Source organism: Peromyscus maniculatus, chromosome 3 (genome assembly GCF_049852395.1).
Source record: "Peromyscus maniculatus bairdii isolate BWxNUB_F1_BW_parent chromosome 3, HU_Pman_BW_mat_3.1, whole genome shotgun sequence".
NCBI lineage: Eukaryota > Metazoa > Chordata > Mammalia > Rodentia > Cricetidae > Peromyscus > Peromyscus maniculatus.
Genome location: NC_134854.1, coordinates 78,335,407 through 78,353,798, shown reverse-complemented (window position 1 = coordinate 78,353,798; position 18,392 = coordinate 78,335,407). Strand labels below are relative to the sequence as shown.

At 52.8% G+C, this 18,392-nt stretch overlaps 1 protein-coding gene across 6 annotated transcripts in view; it reads right to left on the bottom strand.

Moving 5' to 3' along the window:
- Positions 1-15,393: 15,393 nt before the first annotated feature.
- The window catches only part of Mindy4 (MINDY lysine 48 deubiquitinase 4), a 109,466-nt gene continuing 106,467 nt past the window's right edge, over positions 15,394-18,392 (bottom strand). For all 6 annotated transcript variants that reach the window (XM_076566850.1, XM_042273364.2, XM_042273362.2 and 3 more), the window contains one exon: positions 15,394-15,794. In XM_076566850.1, coding sequence (XP_076422965.1) covers positions 15,746-15,794 — 49 coding nt within the window. In that variant the 3' untranslated portion in view covers positions 15,394-15,745. The remainder of the gene's footprint in view (positions 15,795-18,392) is intronic.

Below are 18,392 nucleotides of genomic sequence, written 5' to 3'. Positions count from 1 at the left end.
AGTATCTGCAGACCAGATACTGAAGTGTGTGTGTGTGTGTGTGTGTGTGTGTGTGTGTGTGTGTGTGTGTGTGTGTGTTGGGAGCAGTGTCAAGATTTCCTTGGGAACTACCAACATATTCTCTAGCACAGGTATCTTATTGGCACTGATAGCATGCCAAATACCATTTAGGATACTGCTGGGCAACCATGGGCCACTGAAACCAGCGCCTTGTCTTCTGGAAGCTTCCCTTCCATATCACCTCACAAACTCCATGTAAACCCAATTTAGAACTGAGCCGATGACCGTGACTTCATTCTTTGGACAAAGGTGATGTCAACAGTAGGAGACGCCATCAGAATGCAGGCATTGCCAGAAATACCAGTGGGGACCTTACCTGTCACGACCTCCCACGATGTCAAGGGGCCACTGCAATTCTAAACTGGCTGTTTGCAGGGAAAAGTGGGAAGGTTCCTGGCTGGATGTCAGGCAGAAAGGCCCTGTACTCCAAGCTCGTTCTCACTGGAGCTCGTTCTCACTGGTCTGTCACAATCCAGGCTGGCTGGCCAGGAGAGGCAGGCCAAAAGTGGGCAGTGTCTTGCTGTGCCAGGGAAAGGGATACCCCACCACTTAATCCTGATCCCAGAGCCTAAGTACCACCCCTCAAAGAAAGGTCCCCGAGGCACAGGTTACTCTACCCAGTTCACTGGCCCAGAACAAAGGCCAAGGGCCTTGGGCTACAAGCCTCAGGGTGGATAGGGGTGCTAGTGAAAGCAGTTCCAGCTTCCATGCATGGCTGGGCCGGGGAGGGCTGCAGTGGTCTAAGGTGAGATCACAGAGGTGCAGGGAGCAGCCAGAATCCTGCAGTGCAGTCAGGCCCTAGGTTCAAGGCCTGGTGCCGGCTGTGATTCTCCTTCAAGGTGTCCCAGTGCCCTGGGACTGGCTCATGTGTCTTTCCTGTGAACAGGTTCCCAGGCTCAGGCCAGACTAAATAAAGTCGGTGCCCTCCAACCTAGTGCCCAAGCTCCAGGCAGGACTTGAGGTCACTGGGGCCCTGGTGGCAGGCACGGTTTTGTTCTAGTAAGTGCTTTTCCAGATGTGTCCCGCTCCCAACATGCCCAGGAGGCTGGTGCCAGTCAGAGCCGGCTGTTCTTAGGATCGTCTGGGGCTGTCTCACTTCTTCAGAGATCCACAGCACTTGAATCTCCGTCTCAGAGGACGATGACCAGAGCCCCGGATGCAGGCTAAGGACAGGATTATTAGGTGTATGGAAAGGAAACGTCCCTGGGTGTGGTCCATCTTCCAATGCCTAGCTTCTGTGACATGCCGGGCAGAGGAGCTGAAAGGAATGGATTCCACCTCTTGCCAGCCAAGATGCTTTCCATAAGCCAGTAGGGACAAGGAATGACTTTAGTCCCTCCAGAAGGTCCACCAGGAAGAGAGTGTGGGATAAGAGGGGACTTGGCAGCCCACAGTCACCATAAGCTCACCAACAGCTTGGATGAGTTTTCCCAGCTGGCTCCAGCTTTCCTGAGTTGGAAGTTAGAACAGTGAAGCAGAAGGAGGAGATAGGATATTCCCTCCGAGGCCTGAGGAAAGTGGGCCCCCTTTCCCTTCCTGGCCTACCAATTGGGGCTCCCAACTTTGTCTGAAAACTCTCCCCAGTGGGGCACCTGCTTATACCCCTCTCCTGGCTGTCAATCCAGGACTTGTTAGCCATGGTTCTCTGGACCCCTCTCAGGAGTTCGTGGCCAGAGGTGCCAATCTAGAGGCACCCTCCTCATGTGAGGCAGGGCCAGCCCCTCCAACAATGGGGAAGATAACCTCAGCTCAAAACCAGGGGCATGGGATTTCTCAGTGCCTTGGAAGCTCAGCTCCTCTGTCCTGCGCTCAGGTTCCTCACAGCCCAGTATGGCCTCATGTTGGCCTCCCACTTCCCAGTCTTGTGGCCTAGCTCATTACACCTGCTGTGGCCATTCACATTCCTCCCCTGCCACAGTGCCCACCCCTCCTCCTTCCCAGACGCTCCTGCAGCCGCTCCACCGTGTCGGCACCCTGGACCATCCCATGATGAGCCCAGGGAAGGCTAGGTCCCTAAGGTTGCTTAGGGAGCAGAGAGCTGGGCATGGTGGGAGTTCTCGTAAGCATCTGCCCCTGCTGTCAAGGGAAGGACACCTGCCTCTCCCAGTGTATGAAGTGTGGGGAGCCTCCTTGTCTAAGAGGCAGTGCCTGGGCATTTAGGTATCACAGGGTCACTCTTAAATCAAAAACGGATTTAGCAGGTCCCCAGTGATTCAGCAGGGATGGAACAATTTAATAATTTTCTTGGCTACTGCCTCCCATTCACCCTGCTCCTCCCTACCCTCATCCGCACCCCTGCTTGCCTTGAGCCATGAGCCAGGCTCCTTGTCTTTGGGGTGAGGGGGCAAAACCACACCCATTTCTGGACAGTGGGGGTTTCTATTTTAACGTTTTACCAGCAATTTTCTGGCCGTAGTGGAACAGTGTCTGAGACAGGATGGAAAAAAAGCCGCCATTGGCCTGGTGGAGTCTATACCACTCTGCTCCTGGTCTCATATCCAGGATTAAAAACGGAGATTCAAGAATCAGGCTGAGGTCCAAGGAGGGCGCCTGAGGAGACAGGGCTGCCCCTGCCTCTCCCCCAACCCACTCGGGGCTGGCAGAGACCTCCATGAGGGAGTATCGTCACAATTTCTCCAAGCCTGTTCTGCAATGGGAATCCCTGCTGGTCCAGGAGGGCGGCTTCCTCCCACTTTGCAGAGAACACTGTTGGTGGTTTCTGAAATGGGCAGCCTGACCGCACCCTCGGAGAAGGCAGGACAGGACAGGGGCTCTGCTGCTCGGTGGGGCCTTGGGAGGAAGTGTCATGTGTGTAAGCGGTTTGGGAGGACTTCCTCACTCTGGGTTCCTTCTCTGCTCTGGACCCAGCCCGTCTGCAGCTTCCTGCTCCCTGCTATACCGGCTCCCTGCTATCCTGGCCTTTTTTAGACATCTCCTGTCTTTGCCTTGTTGCATTATAAAGCCTCAAGAGAAGGGATCCAGAAACCATTTGCGCTGAAGTCCTTGGAGAAGCTGGGGCTGAGAAAAGAAAGGAAACATGGTCCAGAGCTTGGGGGAGAGGCATCAGGATGGATCCATGACAATCTGGCCTTCTGTGTTCTTCTGATCTGCTAGCCATACCCAGCTTCCCCTTCTTCCCTTCTTGACTGAAATCCACCTCATCAGGCGGCTGCATGGGCTTTCAAAAGAGCCTTTCTTGAAAAGCACCACAATACCTGGGCAGCAGAAAGGTCTGGAACCAACCGAGTGCCCATCAACATCCCCTCCAGCCCAGCGGTCCCTCCATCCTCCTGACTGCTCAGCTTCTGAGGGTTTCATAGCACCCCACCAATGTTGTCCCTGCTCTTCACAATCCCCACAGATTCTGCCCAGGTGTTCAGACCCAGGCCACAGGGCAGGGACTTGGCAATGTCTCCCTGGGGTACACCCCCTTCTGAATGCCTCTGGGATGGGCCCCTGGGCTGGTACCGGGGTCTCAGCCTTGAATGGGGTCTGACGGCCTCTGTCACTCCACTGCTTCTTGTGGGTTCTGTCAACCGATGAGAACCATCACGACACCACTCCTGCACCTCTCAGTGAAACCCAATTTTCTGGGGCCTCCTCCGGTGATGCGGCAGGAGAATCAGGGGCTCCAAGGGCCAAGACCTCTCTGGCTTTTTTTGGTGGTTTCAGGTTTCTAGCATGCAAAGCCCAGCAAGTCCCAGACACCTTCTCCAAGAAAGCCTCCTATTCTGGGCTGTGTTCCCAGTGACACTGCTTACCCATAGGCACCAGAGCCTTGAGGACACTGCTCTGCTGAAGAACTCAGAGCCCACAAAGATGTAGTGTGGCTCGGTCCACCACCACCAGTCAGGAGTGCTCTTAGCAGCCACACACCTGCCCCATGTAGCTAAACTCTCATTAGCCTCTCTGACAAGCTCCTGTGGGTTGGTTTCCCTGAATGTCTCCACCCCAAGCCCCCTTGACAAGTCATGCAAGCCCTAAGAGTCACCCTAATAGGCCTATTTGTCCCTTCTGCCTCTCCCTAACTGTGCATGGGATGCTTGCACACACACACACACACACACACACACACACACACACACACACACACGCTTTCACATGCATGATCAAACACATGTGAATACAAACATGCATAGTTTATACTTGTTTACCCACACATGCATATATCACACATAGACGCCATGTATATGAACACGCAGACATAGGGACACTACTCACATGCATGCATGAATATGCTCCCAAAGAATAAAGATAGCCTCACATACATCTGAACCTCCACCATGGACTGTGGCCCTGCTATCAGTAGCCCTGGTCCCTGTACTTCTGTCCCATGTCTCTTCCAAATGCTCACAGCTATTATCACCTACATGGCTCATAGTATAGGAACCTGACTCTCCTCATCTACGCATGGAGCTGAATTTAATGGTGCAGGGAACAAAAAGGGATACAGCAGTGGGACTTCCTGGGGCCACCTGACTTATAGTCTTTCTTGGGGAGACACTCTGCTCTCTCTCTCTGTGCTAGTCTCTCTTCATCTCCTGGCAGTACTCTGCACCCTGGGTGCCCTCTGCCCTTGCCCAGGAGGGGAGCAGGCTTTGCAGACAGGGCATCTGGGGAGCATTCTCCAAGCTGAACAGTGCTGGACATCTCTAGGCCCTCAGGCAGCCAGTACCAGTGTGTGTGTTAGACCCCCATGGAGCAAAGACAGGCAGGGCACCTACGAGACCATTCTCGTTCATGCTTTATTTCCTCGGGTATCGTGGGCCTGTGAGCCAGGGTAGGGAGCTGAATACTAGGGGTGGGAGGCAGAGAGAGCGTGGCCAGCCCCTGCCCCATTGCCTTGGAGACCCCTCCCCCTCCTGCGTCCATCTGAGCATTCTATTCATGTGAAGCCAACATTCCAGGAGCCCACCGGGCCAGCAAGATCATCTCACACAGGCGATCACTGTCTCATCTAATGAGAAAATGATGACATGGCCCCCTGCTGTAAGCTCTGCACCCAGTCCAGTCCCCAGATCCACACACATTCTCCTTGCTTTGTGGTATTGCTCTGCGACTGTGGCCCACCAGGTCACTTTCCAGGGACTCCCTGTCTTCTACTCTGGGGCTCTGCAGTCACCTGTGTTGAACTCCCCCACCCCCCGACTCCCAGGATCTTAGAACACGGGAGCAGCTGGGGCTTTGGTCACGACAACCCCACTGCACATTGGTAAACTGAGGCTACAGGTTCAAGTGATTCCCTAAACATTATATATAGCAGGCCACCACCTCCCTCTGCCAGGCAGAGTAGCTCCAGCAAGGCACTGGGCACACCAGAAAGGACATGCTACTTCATGAACCAGGAATGGTTCATTCCTTCCTTTCTGATTACCCTCATGGCTGAGGATGAATGGTCACGAGTGGAGACCCAAGCCCTGATCTGCAAGCTGCAGGGAACCCACACTCATAAGAAAGATTAAAGGACCCAGGGCACAGCCAGATGCCACTGGGAATAGCCTGGTTGTTGAGGCAGAAGTCTTAGAGGCCTTCCTGGAGGAGGCAGTGTTTGAACCACAGATGCTTTAGAACTGAAGGGCTATAAATACATTATCAGATGAGAAATCCCCTTGGTAAGTCCTGCCCCCTGCCTGACATATCTTCCCTTCCCAGGCAGCCTACCCCATCTCAGGGCAGCTCTGAGTGGCTTCTTTCATTCTTTCCTAGTTACTCAGCCGCCTGCTCCAGGGCCGTGCTTCAAGGCCACAGTCCAAGTGTGTTCTCCTCCTCCACGCAGTAACGCTCTTTAGATCAGAATGGGGACTCGAGAGTCTATCTTCTCAAGCTGCAGCTTCTCGAAGGGCCTCTCCAGGTCTCTAGGGCTGCTTGCCCTGTCCTAGTAGCAGTACAGCACCCAAGCCTGGCACGATAACACAGTGCCCCTGCCTGTTACTGAGGGACGACCAGAACCACAGAGGATGCCCAGTCACTCCTGAGCTGAGGCATATGCCTACCACCTGCCTCGGAAAACCCCATGTAGAGTGCTCAGGGTGTGTGTACAGAGAGCCCCACAGTCCCCAGATCCCGACCCTGCCAGAGCAAAGGAGAAAGGTCGAAGGCAGACTGATTTTTTTTTTCAGGCGTGCCCGACCTGAGGGGCCACGAAGTCACAGAGGACAGAGGGGAAATGTAACAGGCATTCCTGAACGGACCTTTCACATCTGTTCTAGAAGCCTTCGTCTTGAGTCCCTGGCATGTCTCAGCTTTTCACAGGAACTTGAGTTCTTAAAATGCAGTCTCTGATTACTAAGTCTGACTGGTAGAACCTACGAATTCCGCGTTCTAACACACTCCCAGGGAATGCCAGTGAGTCCAGAGCTGCGCCATGAGCAGTAAGGGACTGAACTGTCAGGACTCTCCCATACAGCCAGCTGTTTACCGTATCCGTGGCTGAGCACAACTGATCGTTACTTCCACCTGAGCTGGAAGTCATTGCAAGAATGCAAAGAACCACTCGTGAGTTATTACCATGAGATAACCAATGCAGCTGTTTGCTATCGGTAGAAAGTATTTTCCCTGATTCTGGCTGCCAGCGAATTGACTGAAACATCTTACAGTCAGAGTCTTGAAGAGCAGACTGTGACTGGGTGTGCTATGGGAGGGACTCAGGCTCTGTGTGGTATTATGGTAAGTCTCTTGTCCAGAGAGAGATGGTTGGGATATGATAACACAGTGCCCCTGGTGCCCATCCTGGGCCCAAACTGACATCCCTGCCCAGGGAAACATTGTCATGCTGTACACTGGCTTGGACACCAGCCAGCTGAGCACCCCTGCCTACAGACAAGATGGAAAGTAGATCTTTGATGTACCATCATGTAGCCCTGCAGGGCACACGTGAGGACAGCTGAGACTCAGGACAGGAAGTGGCAGTGTGGGTCTGTGGGCAGCAGAGCCCCGCCTCTTCTCATCGACCAGGAAAGGTTTCCCGGAGGAGGGGATATGGCAGATGGATTTGTTTATATCAAGGAAGGAAGGTGGTGTAGAGGACAGTCCAAACAGAAGAAGGGAAAAGGTGGCTTTTTAGTCATGCCGGGCACATACGCGGTTCCCATGAAGCCTCTTTGCTTTGGCTGGGTTTGACTTTGAGACAGGGACTTGGGAGGATGGGATGGGATGTCCCCTGCCATCTCCAGTCCCTGCTGTGGGAGTCTGTTTTCTTTCTCCTACCTGAACTCTGAGCAGTGGAGATCTCAGCAGACCTCTTCTTGCACTATGTACAGATAAGGAGGCCTGAGGCAGTCTGGAGCACCCTGCTGGAGGCAGAGGACTTGGAAGTGGAAAAGCTTGGGCCTCTACAGAGGGGGCCCTACTCCTCACACCTAGCCAGTGGAGGGGGAGCAGAGCTGAGTGAGGACCTAGCCAGTCAGCCTTCTGAAGGTGAGGTGAGTGTGAGCACGGGATGGTGGGACAGAGAGAGGAAAGACCTAAGCAGGCCCCCTGCTAAGAGGCCGTGGGGAGTGCTGTCTAGTCCCTCTTTTCCCGTTCTTAAACAGGTACACTCAGTGACCCGAGAGGATAACAGAGCGCAGGTTCTAAGGACCCAGCCATCCTTGGAACACACCGACCCCTTCCCAGCCTCCCTTGTGGAGGCAGCTTTCAGGCCCCTGACGATTTTCCAGAAAAGGAAACAGGAGATCGCCAGAGGTACAAACCCAAGCTGCGTGCGCCGTGGGCGGGAAGAAGGGAAATGCTTGGCATTTTCTGCAAAGGTTTGGGAATGATAGGAAGCAGGTTTACAGGTGCCTAGGCTGAGAGCTGCCCACCTTAGCTAGCTGGCTGCCTTCAGGGTCTGTGGGCTGCCGACCTGTTGTTCCGTGCGCTGCTCACCCTTGGGGAGAGGGCTGAACTGAAGGAAAGGTCAGGCTCCCACACAATAGGGCCGGGTGTAGAATCAGGACACCCAGCTACACAAGCTCCCAGAACCTCAGGAAACCGGAGGAGATAAGAGGGGCGGGGCTCCAGGAAACTCCACCCATCCTCAGCCGTGGAGATGCTTCTGGAGCCCCCCTCCCCCGCCCCGCTTCTTCACAGAGCAGCCGAGCACGAAGGAAGGATGAACGTCCCCAGACTCAGTTTCCAAATCTGTCCCCAGGATCACTGAGGCTGCACCCAGAGCTTGTCACAGTGGCCTGCAGTCTCATTCTCAGAAGCGGTCACTGCTGAGGAGAGAGGCCCACCTTTAGGGCTCATCATGTGGCCCAATCTCATTTTTCCAAACCAGAGGCCAAAGCCTGGTATAGGGAGGACCAAACCAAAATAGAAGGCATTTCTCCATGTGGCCCAGGAGAGGTCAGAGGTGCCAGAGGGAAAGGGATACACCATGTAGGAAGGGACTCTGGGCATGATGAAACCAGCATCATCCAGGACTCAGCCAACATACATGAGGTCCAGCCAGCCTCAGTCTACCAAAACATCCCATATAGTCCCACTTGCATCTCAGGCCCTCTATGCATCTCACAGGAGCAAAGCCAACCCTCCTGAGCACTTCTAGTTGCCAGCTCCACTCTAAGCCCTCTATGGGGTATCCTCACACCAGAGGGGTAACATGTGCCACCATGATTACCGTCGCCAAGAGTAGAGAAACTGAGGCACAGAGTCAGTTCACTTGTTCGCTTGTTCCCTCATTTGTGTTTTGAGGCAGAGTCTCTCAGAGTGTGGGCTGACCTTGTGTTTGCTTTGCAGCCAAGGACAACCTTGAACTCTTGATCCTCCTGCCTCTACCTCCGGAATGTTGGGATTCTGGGACTTGAATTTAAGGCTTTGTATGTGATAGATACACACTCTACCTACTGAGCTATCCTCCCTGCCTGCTGTTTGTAATTTAACTCGGGTGACACAGAGGGGTGACGGGAGCTAAGACCTGAACCGAGCTCAAAATCATAAACACTCCAGTACCCCAACTCCCTACTTTGTCCTATAGCACAAAGCCCATGATTGGTGTCCCCCAAACCCAGGGTGAGTAACAGCAGCAAAAGACAGACTTGGGCCTCTGACCCATAGAAGAGCTCTCAGAACCCGACACCAGTCACGGGTACCAGAGACCCATCCTGGGGCTGGAAGTTTGACATCTGATGGAAGCTCCTGGTCCTTGGGGGTTGAACATTTTCCACGATGGCTGCTGAAAGCCCAACTGGCCAGAGGGGTGTCTCAGACCCTCAGAACACAGACAGGAGCCCCGAGTATCCCCATGGGAAGAGCCCTGTCCAAGGCTACCAAGGGACTGAGACCCATTCCGCCAGCCCGGCTGTACTCGACAATGCTTGCCATCTGGCCCAAGGTCGCCAACAGTAAGGGAAACAATGGGCAGTGCGTCCAGCCATGGCCAGCATCTGAACAAAGGCTTGGCACCTCCCCGACCCGAGGCCCCTCCTTCATGGTTTGCCAAGGCAGGCGAGTAGCGGAAACCTTCATCTGAGGCTGGGAAGTTTTACAGACTATTTCTGGGAGAACTGTGGCCGCCAGAGCAGCCAACAGAGGGGGCAGCTGCTCTGGGCCAAGCCCTGCTTGGCAAGAAGTAGAGGTGACAGCAGGACTTGAATCCAGGACATGGCCGCACCCACCTGGTTCCTGGGGTGCCTCGTTCTCTCCCACCTTGTCCTTTAGCCCCAGCTCTAAAGTTGGTCTCTTGTCTAGGGTCTACCGTCCATACTGTTGACATCTCAGTCTTCTGAGCACAGCATGGAGCCATCACCGCCCTAAAGCCTGCTGTGGCTCCCCGGTACTCATGCTCAAACTCGGCAACCTATTCAGAGTCTTTTCGATTCCTTTCTGACATTTTTAACCTTCCCATCACCCCTAGATTCCCCCAGGCCCCTTCCATCTGATAGCTATGCCCCCAGAGTATCCTCTGTGCACCTGCTCCCCCCCACACCCCCAGAGTATCTGTTCCTCCCCACCACCTTTCCCCCAGGAACTAGCATTACTCCTTCTCCCTTCGGGAAGCCTGTCTGTCTGCTTCACCCAGAGTCATCCAAGAAAGAATTGGGCTCATGAATGTGTGAGACAGGGGGCAGGAGATCAATTGTGAACAACCCTTCCTCGGAGCAAGGTTCCCATGCACCGCAGTGGCTGTTTACACACTGCCCCCATGTAATTATTAATCATGCTCCAGGTTCTTCCTGTGCTAGGGCAGGAAGGGGCAGGGCAGGGCAGGGCTTAGGGATGGTATTGAACCCAAGTGTCTCAAGCACCCTGAAAGTGATCGGGCTACAGGGAGGTGGTTATGCACTGTGCTTATCACCAGGTTCTCCGAGGCTACCTAGAGAAGTTGGCGTTTGTCAGACTTCTTAGACTCAAAAGGGTCAAAACAAAAAAAAAAAAAAAAGTACCAGATAAACACCCAGGATCACTCTTATCGGAGGGGCCACAGGAAAGGCGCCAGGTTTAATCTCAGAACCACACCCTGAACCAACGGTTTAGATGCCCAGCCCAATGTTCAGTGACAAGCTGTTGGTGGAGGAGACAGGCTGTGGGGAGGGACAGGGCGAGGTTTCTTAAAGCCTGTAGCTGTAACCTTGGGCTGGATCAGTACCTGGGGAAAGGAGGAGGGAAGTGCCCTGGGTCCGGGGAGAAGCAAAACAGCACCGTGCCTTAGATGCAGGGCTGCACTGTATGTGTGCGCGGTGCATCTGTGCTAAAGGGGAGCCCGTTGACCAGGACCCCTGCAGGATCTGCAGTGGTGGCAAAGAAGTCAAGGGCATCACGAGAGTACCTCGGGGGGGGGGGGGGTTCTCGGGGGAGGGTTTTGGAGCCAGCCCATGTTATTGACAGGACATGACGGCTGGAACGGGGAGCAGGAAGGCGGGAACCAGCCCTATCAAGGAACACCAAGGAAGGCTTCAACAGAGACGGACTCGTGGAGAATCTGCTGCTGTGATTTCAGGTGGATGGAGCTCACTCAGGGCTGGAGGGGAGGTGGGAAGAACGCCGGGAGAAGCAAACTGGACCCACCCACCCCCAACCACCTAAGTACCACCTGCTGGTCTGGCCTCCAAGAGCCTGCCACAAAAGAAAAGTGCCTCAGTTTCCCCATCTGCGGAGGTAAAGAAGGTCTCTGGTGACTCTCTTGAAGAAAGGCACAGAATGGGTATTTGTGGAACTGGGGACTGGAGAGAGAGCATGGTCAGAGAGGCCACCTGCAGGCTACGGCCACCACTGAGCCCTCAGCTTGCCCGGTGCGGCCCTGAGCCCTCTCTGTGACCGCTAGGGCTACCCGAAGCTTAGACTGCCACCCCACACAGAAGTCCTGGTCATATTACACCTGGCTATGCCATTTCCCCGCCAACCCCCATCCTGCAGTGTGCATGAAGCAATCTCCATTATCACACATGCTTGGCATTTTTGCCTGATAATCACACCTCCCACAGCCCCATGAGGGATTAGGGCATGATTAGGGAGGAGGGAAAACTGGTAAGTGGAGCCAAACATCTGCCAAAAGACTTGGCCGCCTCGTGTGATGGCCTCCTCTGAGGGTCTGGTGGACGGGTCAGGACCCTACCCAGGGGCTGTGGTAGCACAGGACATCCACATCTTACCCACGCATGTGCTCCGATGCTGCCTTCCCGCCAGCGGCCCCCTGCTCCTGCCCTGTGCACCTGAAGGGGAAGAGACCTGACCCAGAACTCGAAGCAAATCTCCTTTGCAAGGGAAGGTGCCCCACCTCGGCCCCATATGGGGTCTTTATCTGCTCTCTGCTCCTGACCCTGGTCCTGTGGGAACGAGGTAGACAGACACTGGGACTGCCACGGTCTGTCTGCCCACACTGTGCCTTCCATCTGGAATGATCATTCACTCAATTATTCACTTGTGCTTGAAGGCCCAGGGTAGCAGCTTCCTCCAAGAAGCTCCTTCTTTGTCCATCAGAGAACCTGGCAAGAAGCATCCACCGAGCCCTCACACAGTGCTGAGACCTGTTCTAAGTGCTTCAGTGTGGGGACTCTCCATCTTAGCTGACATTTTATACACGAGACACCAAAGCTCATCAAGTGTAAGTCAAGTGCTCAGGGCCACATGGGGTCAGACTGGGGCAGCTTCTTCCTCCCAGATTTACGAGGCGAGTTTCCTATGTATCCCTCTGAACTTCACAAAAATGGCCAGCTCTACAGCAGAGCCTTTCAGGCTTGAACTGGTCCACCCATTTAAAATGCAGATTCCCAGTTGAGCGGGGTTGGGATGGAGCCTGGATGAGAAACTCAGCGGCGCTGCTGCTCTGACGATCACTCTGAGTAGGAAAGCTTAGCATCCAGAACAAGGAACAGTCCTCTGTTGTCACCGCTGCTTAGCAGAGATGAAGGCATGTGGTAACTAGGTAACTAGTCTCTTCACTCCTAGCCGACTGGAGGCCCTGCTGTCCATTGGTCCGTGCTGCTCCCGTCCCTGTGATACAGAGACACTGGGCAATCAGGCCAAGTCTGAATGTATCCTTACCTTTGGACATGTCTAAGCCCTGGCCTAGTTCTGACCCCCAGGAACCCCTGCTGTCCTGGAAACTGCTCTGTGTGGCACTCTAAGGGAACAGAGCCAATGTCCTACCAAGCTAGCCATCTGGACGTGAGTGAAGGTGAGCAGCTTGGGTCCCGCAGTTAGCAAGGGTGTCTTTGTAGAGAGGCATCAGCTTCAAGGACAGAAAGAGATGTGCCCTTGCTCCTAAGGCTAAGTAAGACAGGCCCCAGGAAAATGCCTGGAAAGCTGCTGTGAACTGCAGAGTGTCTCCAAGTAGAGCAAGAGACGGAGAAATATGGCTCCTTAACACACAAGTGTGTGAGCATTCAAGATTTTAATACAGGTTGGGAGAGGGCTATGTGCCACAGAAGCCTACCCACTGCATCCCTAGAAAACCATGGGCCCACACGGACAGTGCCCACTTGTAATGGAAGGAATCACAGCTGAGTCACCTGGGAAAGTTATGGAAATAGCCGAGGTACCGAGCACACAGCCAGAGCTGATCCGGTGTGTAGGGGCAAAGCTGTGTGGGGCTTCATATGGCTCTCAAGTGGAATCCACAGAGAGAAGACTCAGGTGTTCCACAGAGGGGATGGAGGAAGAGGTTGTCCCCCACAGAGGAAGCTGGCTTACCCTAAGCAGTAGGTAGGGTAACACACACACACACACACACACACACACACACACACACACACACACACACACACCTGCCCAGCATAAGACATCCTGAGATATGAAGGAGCCAGAGCTATCTGAGTGCCCACTGGTGGCAAAGAGCAGCCTCTAGGATGGCTGTACTATACAGTAAGAAGTGTCTAGCTGACCCCTCTTTTCTGAAAGAGCCAGAGACAGCACACGGTCTGGAGGCCATGGAGCAAGGCAGGAGAGTGAAAACCGGCTGCCACAGCACCCTGTTCAAGAGACCATCCCAGGGCAAGGGGAGGCCTTTCCTCGTGAGAGTTTGGAGTTAAGTGGCCATTACACTTATCCCATGTACTCCTCTTCAGAAGTCAATAGTCATGGCCTGTTTGTCCATCTAGATCAAGGAGCAAACACTAAAGACAGAGGGGGAAGTCAATGGGAAAAGACTGGCCAGCGTATTCAGGACTTTGTCTCTAAGTAGAGAACAGCGACAGAGAACGATGGACCCCTAACACACAAGTGTGTGAGCATTACAGATTTTAACACAGGCTGGGAGAGGGCTATGAGCCACAGAAGCCGAGCCACTGCATCCCGAGAAAACAAGGAGCCCATGTGGACGATGCCCACTTGTGATGAGGCAGAATCTCGTGTGTTTCGTTCCTATAGCGCGGAGAGGGTAACTGAGAATGTGTTCTGGCTTCGGAGCCTGCGAGTGGTGGTACCTGGCTCTGCCCACCTTCCACTCCAAGGCATCATCTAAGTATCTGCATCTGGGCTCCTAGAAAAGCAAGCAAGCTCTGTGCTTTGTTGGGTTAACCTTCTGCGGCAATGCTGGGAATTGTTTGTTTTCTCTAGCGCTGCCAAAGCGCCCCTGGCAAGGAGACTAAGTGGGTTTCATTGAAAAGATACTTTTCCTCCCCAGGCCGATAAACAAGGCCACTGCAGGGAAACCAACTTCCTCAGCCAGGCACTCTGCAGCGGCCCATCCCTGGCCAAGGAAAACAAATGCATAAACATTTCAAGGAGATATAGGAAGCATTTCTACTGGGAACCTGCTGTGAATGGCCACTAAAGTTTACACAGCAAGCCCCAAGGGAGCCTGGTGCAGGACACAGCCCTCCCCGCCCTCCCATTCTCCTATGGCATGGCTGACTCCTCCCTGTCGCCCCAAAGATCTGCAGTTGGGACACAGCGTGTGCCCTATTCAGCGAAACACAAGACAAGCTCTGTAGTTGTCCCCACCAAACCCCCAACTCCCTAAAAAGGAGGGGTGCATTCTTGCAGTAGAGGAAACAGCCCTGGAGAGCCTAGAGCTCTTAAACCACATGGGGACACATGGAGGCCAAAGATGGGCTGACATAAAGCATCTACAACTCCCGTGTGCCTCTCTTGACACGTGTATAAGCACCCACCTCTTCATGGCCCCTGAGCTGGGGGTGGAGGCACCTGCTGGCTTCATCATTATTTTAGTCCTAGTTTCTTACCTGGATAGCCATATGACAGGGACTTTGAGGGCTGGAACTTTGCCCCAGGTCCCTCTTGTGAACTGCTGTGAGTAGCCCTGGACTCTGGCTTTGATCCAGACACTCCCGTAGTTATGCCCCAGCCTCCCACTGCTGCTTTATCCCACTCCTTGATGAAAGCCACAGGCCAGACACCAATGTAGTAAGCGAAATGCAGAATATACCATTTTCCCACACAACCTCTCTCCTTATTCTGCAATGTGAGTACTTCCAAAGCCCTGCCCACTCACACTGGCAGTCAGTTCTCCCCATAGCCACAGGGAAGTCTACACTTGATCCCTCTGCTTATCCCCATCTTCTTGGCTCACACGCATGGCCAAAAAGTCACTCCCTGGGCAGCTTTCTAGCCCTGCCCATTCCAGTCTCCTTCGAGACTCACCCCCATCCTCATGTGGCCTCGTAGGAGAAGCAGGTCTCCCTGGTGTGGGCTCTCTAGGGTTTGGGCTACTCTTGGACAGCAGACCACACAGCTTGTATCTTAGACTATGCTGCTCCTGCAGAAAACAGGAAGACCAGGAGACCTGACAAGGACATCCTTGAAACAAAGGGCAGGGCTTGTCCTCAGATCTTGGCTAGGAGATACTTAGCCTACTGGGGGGCCTCCACCTCGCTGTCCCACCTTGGCCATGATGAGAACAGATCTGCGCTCCCCTCACACTAATGAATCACAAAGTCTCGGCCCTGGTCATAGACTTGACTTCTGCTTTATAGAAACTGTAGTAACAAGTGTCCAGAGTCCCCAAGGCCAGCTACACCAGAGGCCTTGGAGAGAGGGGCTGTCCAGGAGGGATGCAGATGGAAGACAGGATCTTTGATGGCCTTCTTGTCTTTGGTAGTCACAGCTGCATCAGGAGGGAACCTCAGCGGTGCACCGGGCCCTACCACGGCCCTTCATGGAAGAAACTGGAAGGCTCGGTATGCCTCTGTGGCCATGCAAACTCAGGCAGGAGGGTTCCTCTGAGAGACTTGACCCTAAGACCTGGGGTCCAAGGGTCATCCCAGTGATGAGTGCTGAAGCCAGAGCTTGATGCATCCAGGGGTCACAGGATGGGGTCTGAGCCATTCCAGTTCACGGATGCCCCCTTCCATCTATGAAGAGAGTGACAGGAGAGTGTTAGAGCTGCAGAGGCCCAGGAAGGAGGCCTTGAGGACTCCACCCTGCCCAGCAGATTTCCACTTTGCCCAACCTAAACACCCATATGGCATGCAGAGCAGACACCCCAGGACCTGGTAACAGTAGGGAAGGCAGAGGTGACAGGCAACTTGTCCATTTGTGCCACAGCTGACTGTGCCTGGTGCTGGCACTATAGCTTTCTAACGATTTATGGCACCCAAGGAAATCAGGGCCCAGCTCTTGTCCAGCAGTGCCTGACAATGGCCCTTCAGGGGCACCTGTGGAATCAGGGAAACCGATATTCTGGGATGGCCAAGGTCCAGAAGAGGAGCCAGAAAGGCAGGGAAAGAGGTGCAGAGGAGGCTGGAGAGCTGAAAACAGACCAGGGCATTTCTCTACGTGCCACAGGAGCTACTGAGGTCTGTGAGTTCCACAGAAACAAGACAGGTTTTGAAAACTGATTTATAAATTAAGGAAAACTAGGTAGATAAACGGTAGTATCTCAGATCCAATGGGACAGTTGTTGTAGGTGAGACCAGGGGATTTCCTAACACCTGACTCTAATCCATAGAGTTGATTTTCCAAACAATTAATGGGCATCACATTTACAGCAGATGGAGAACCTATGCAAATCCACCACAAGGGGTAGTCTGCGTATACACGCATCCTAAGACAACACAAATTAGAATATGCATGTTGCCAGACAGCACTATCGGGCAATCAGGAGACTGGGGCTTAACAACGTGTTCACGGTGTATGAAGTTTATTAGAGAGGGAACCAACATCATGTTTGCAAATCCAGAGGTCAAGTCCAAATCGCAACTGCCACAGGCAAGGGAAAATGAGAAGCTGTACTTGTTTTAATTCAGTAACTCTCTGGGAAAGCCTAAGTTCCCAAGATGGGAACCTCAGCAAGAGAGAAAACAGGTTCTCTCAGAGTAACACTGCATGCAGCACCTCCCAACAGAATGACCAGGAGCAGCAGGCCCTATCCATCCACAGAGATATGACTGGCATTTGAAATGTCCCCCACAGGCTCGTGGTTTGAATTCTTGGTGGTGCCATTTTGGGAAGCTGTGGAACCTTCAGGAAGTGAGGTCACTAGTAGTAAGTCTCTGGAGATGATACCCAACCTCTGGCTCCTGTAGACTCAGTTTTCTGGTCTACCATGATAGGAACATCCTCCACCGCTGTTTTACTATGCATGCCCTCCCCACCCAGACTAGCTGAACCCCCTAAACCATGAACCAAGCAAAATCTCTCTCCTTTAAGTTGTTTCTGTTAGGTACTGTGGTCACAGGACTATGGACACAACTAAAACACTGGGTTCCCACCCACAGATCAACCATCTGTAGAACAAGAAACAGCAGCAACCAAAATGCACCCTCCACAAGCCAAGAATCTAGCCCGTACTGAACATGTACAGCCTGACTTCCCTTGTTATTATTCTGTAAACAATATAGTATAACAAGTGTTTGCATATTAGACATTATAAGTATCCAGAGACTAAACTATACCGAAAGATGTGTGGGCCATATGTAAATACTATGCTATTTTATAGAAGAGATTGAAGCATCCTCAGATTTTTATATTCTCAGGTGGTCCTGAAACCTCCCCATTTTTATGGAGTGACAATTGAATGGTTCATCTTGGACCCAATGTTCCTCTCCCTTATTAGCCCATCCTCCAGCTCAACTCCTATTTCCTTCCTCCGAGGCTGCTCCTTGTCTTCTCCAGCCCTCTGAACTGCTGCCTCAGTATCTCTAGTTTTTAGGCTGAAAATAACACTGTTCCAGAGGTAGCAGGATTCATACTCACTCTGTCTTCTAACTCACTTTCCTGTAGATTATAAGCAGCTTCTTGGTAGATGTATAAACTGTATTTCCCCCATTTCATATATTGTTTTACATCATCCCATTTCCCATTTAAAAAAAAAAGAGAGCGTTCTTGTCATTTGCAAAAAAACAACAACAACAAATCTTAGTTGTAATTCTGCGCCTCTTTCTCTCACAGGATGCTCTTCAGTGTGGAAGACAGAAGTTGTACACAGTCACACAGGAACATTAACATCACATTCTAGCCCCACCAGGACACCACAGGGACAAGATAGTATATAGTATTCCCAAAGCACTGAGGATGTGAGAAAGTCCTGTGTAAGACAGAAGGCTGCCCTAATGTACACACTAGTCAATGTTCCAGAAAAGCTGGGCATCTGAATGTTTTGTAAAAAAAATAAAAAAATAAAAAAAAATCTAACAGCCCACAGTTCCAGAGAAGCTAGCTAACAAGGAGGACCCTAAGAGGGGCACATAGATCACCCAGTGAAAGGGAAATAGATGAGATCTACATGAGCAAACTGGGAGTTGGGGGAGGTGATGGAGGGTAAAGGATGGGGGATGCGAACATAAGGGAATGGGAGGGTCGAGCTGGAACAAGGACAGAGTGGGAGAGCAGGGAAAGAGATACCATGAAAAATGAAGATATCATGGGAATAGGGAGAAACAGGGTGCTAGGGAAGTTCCCAGGAATCCACAAGGATGACCCCATCTTAGATGACTAGCAATAGTTGAGAG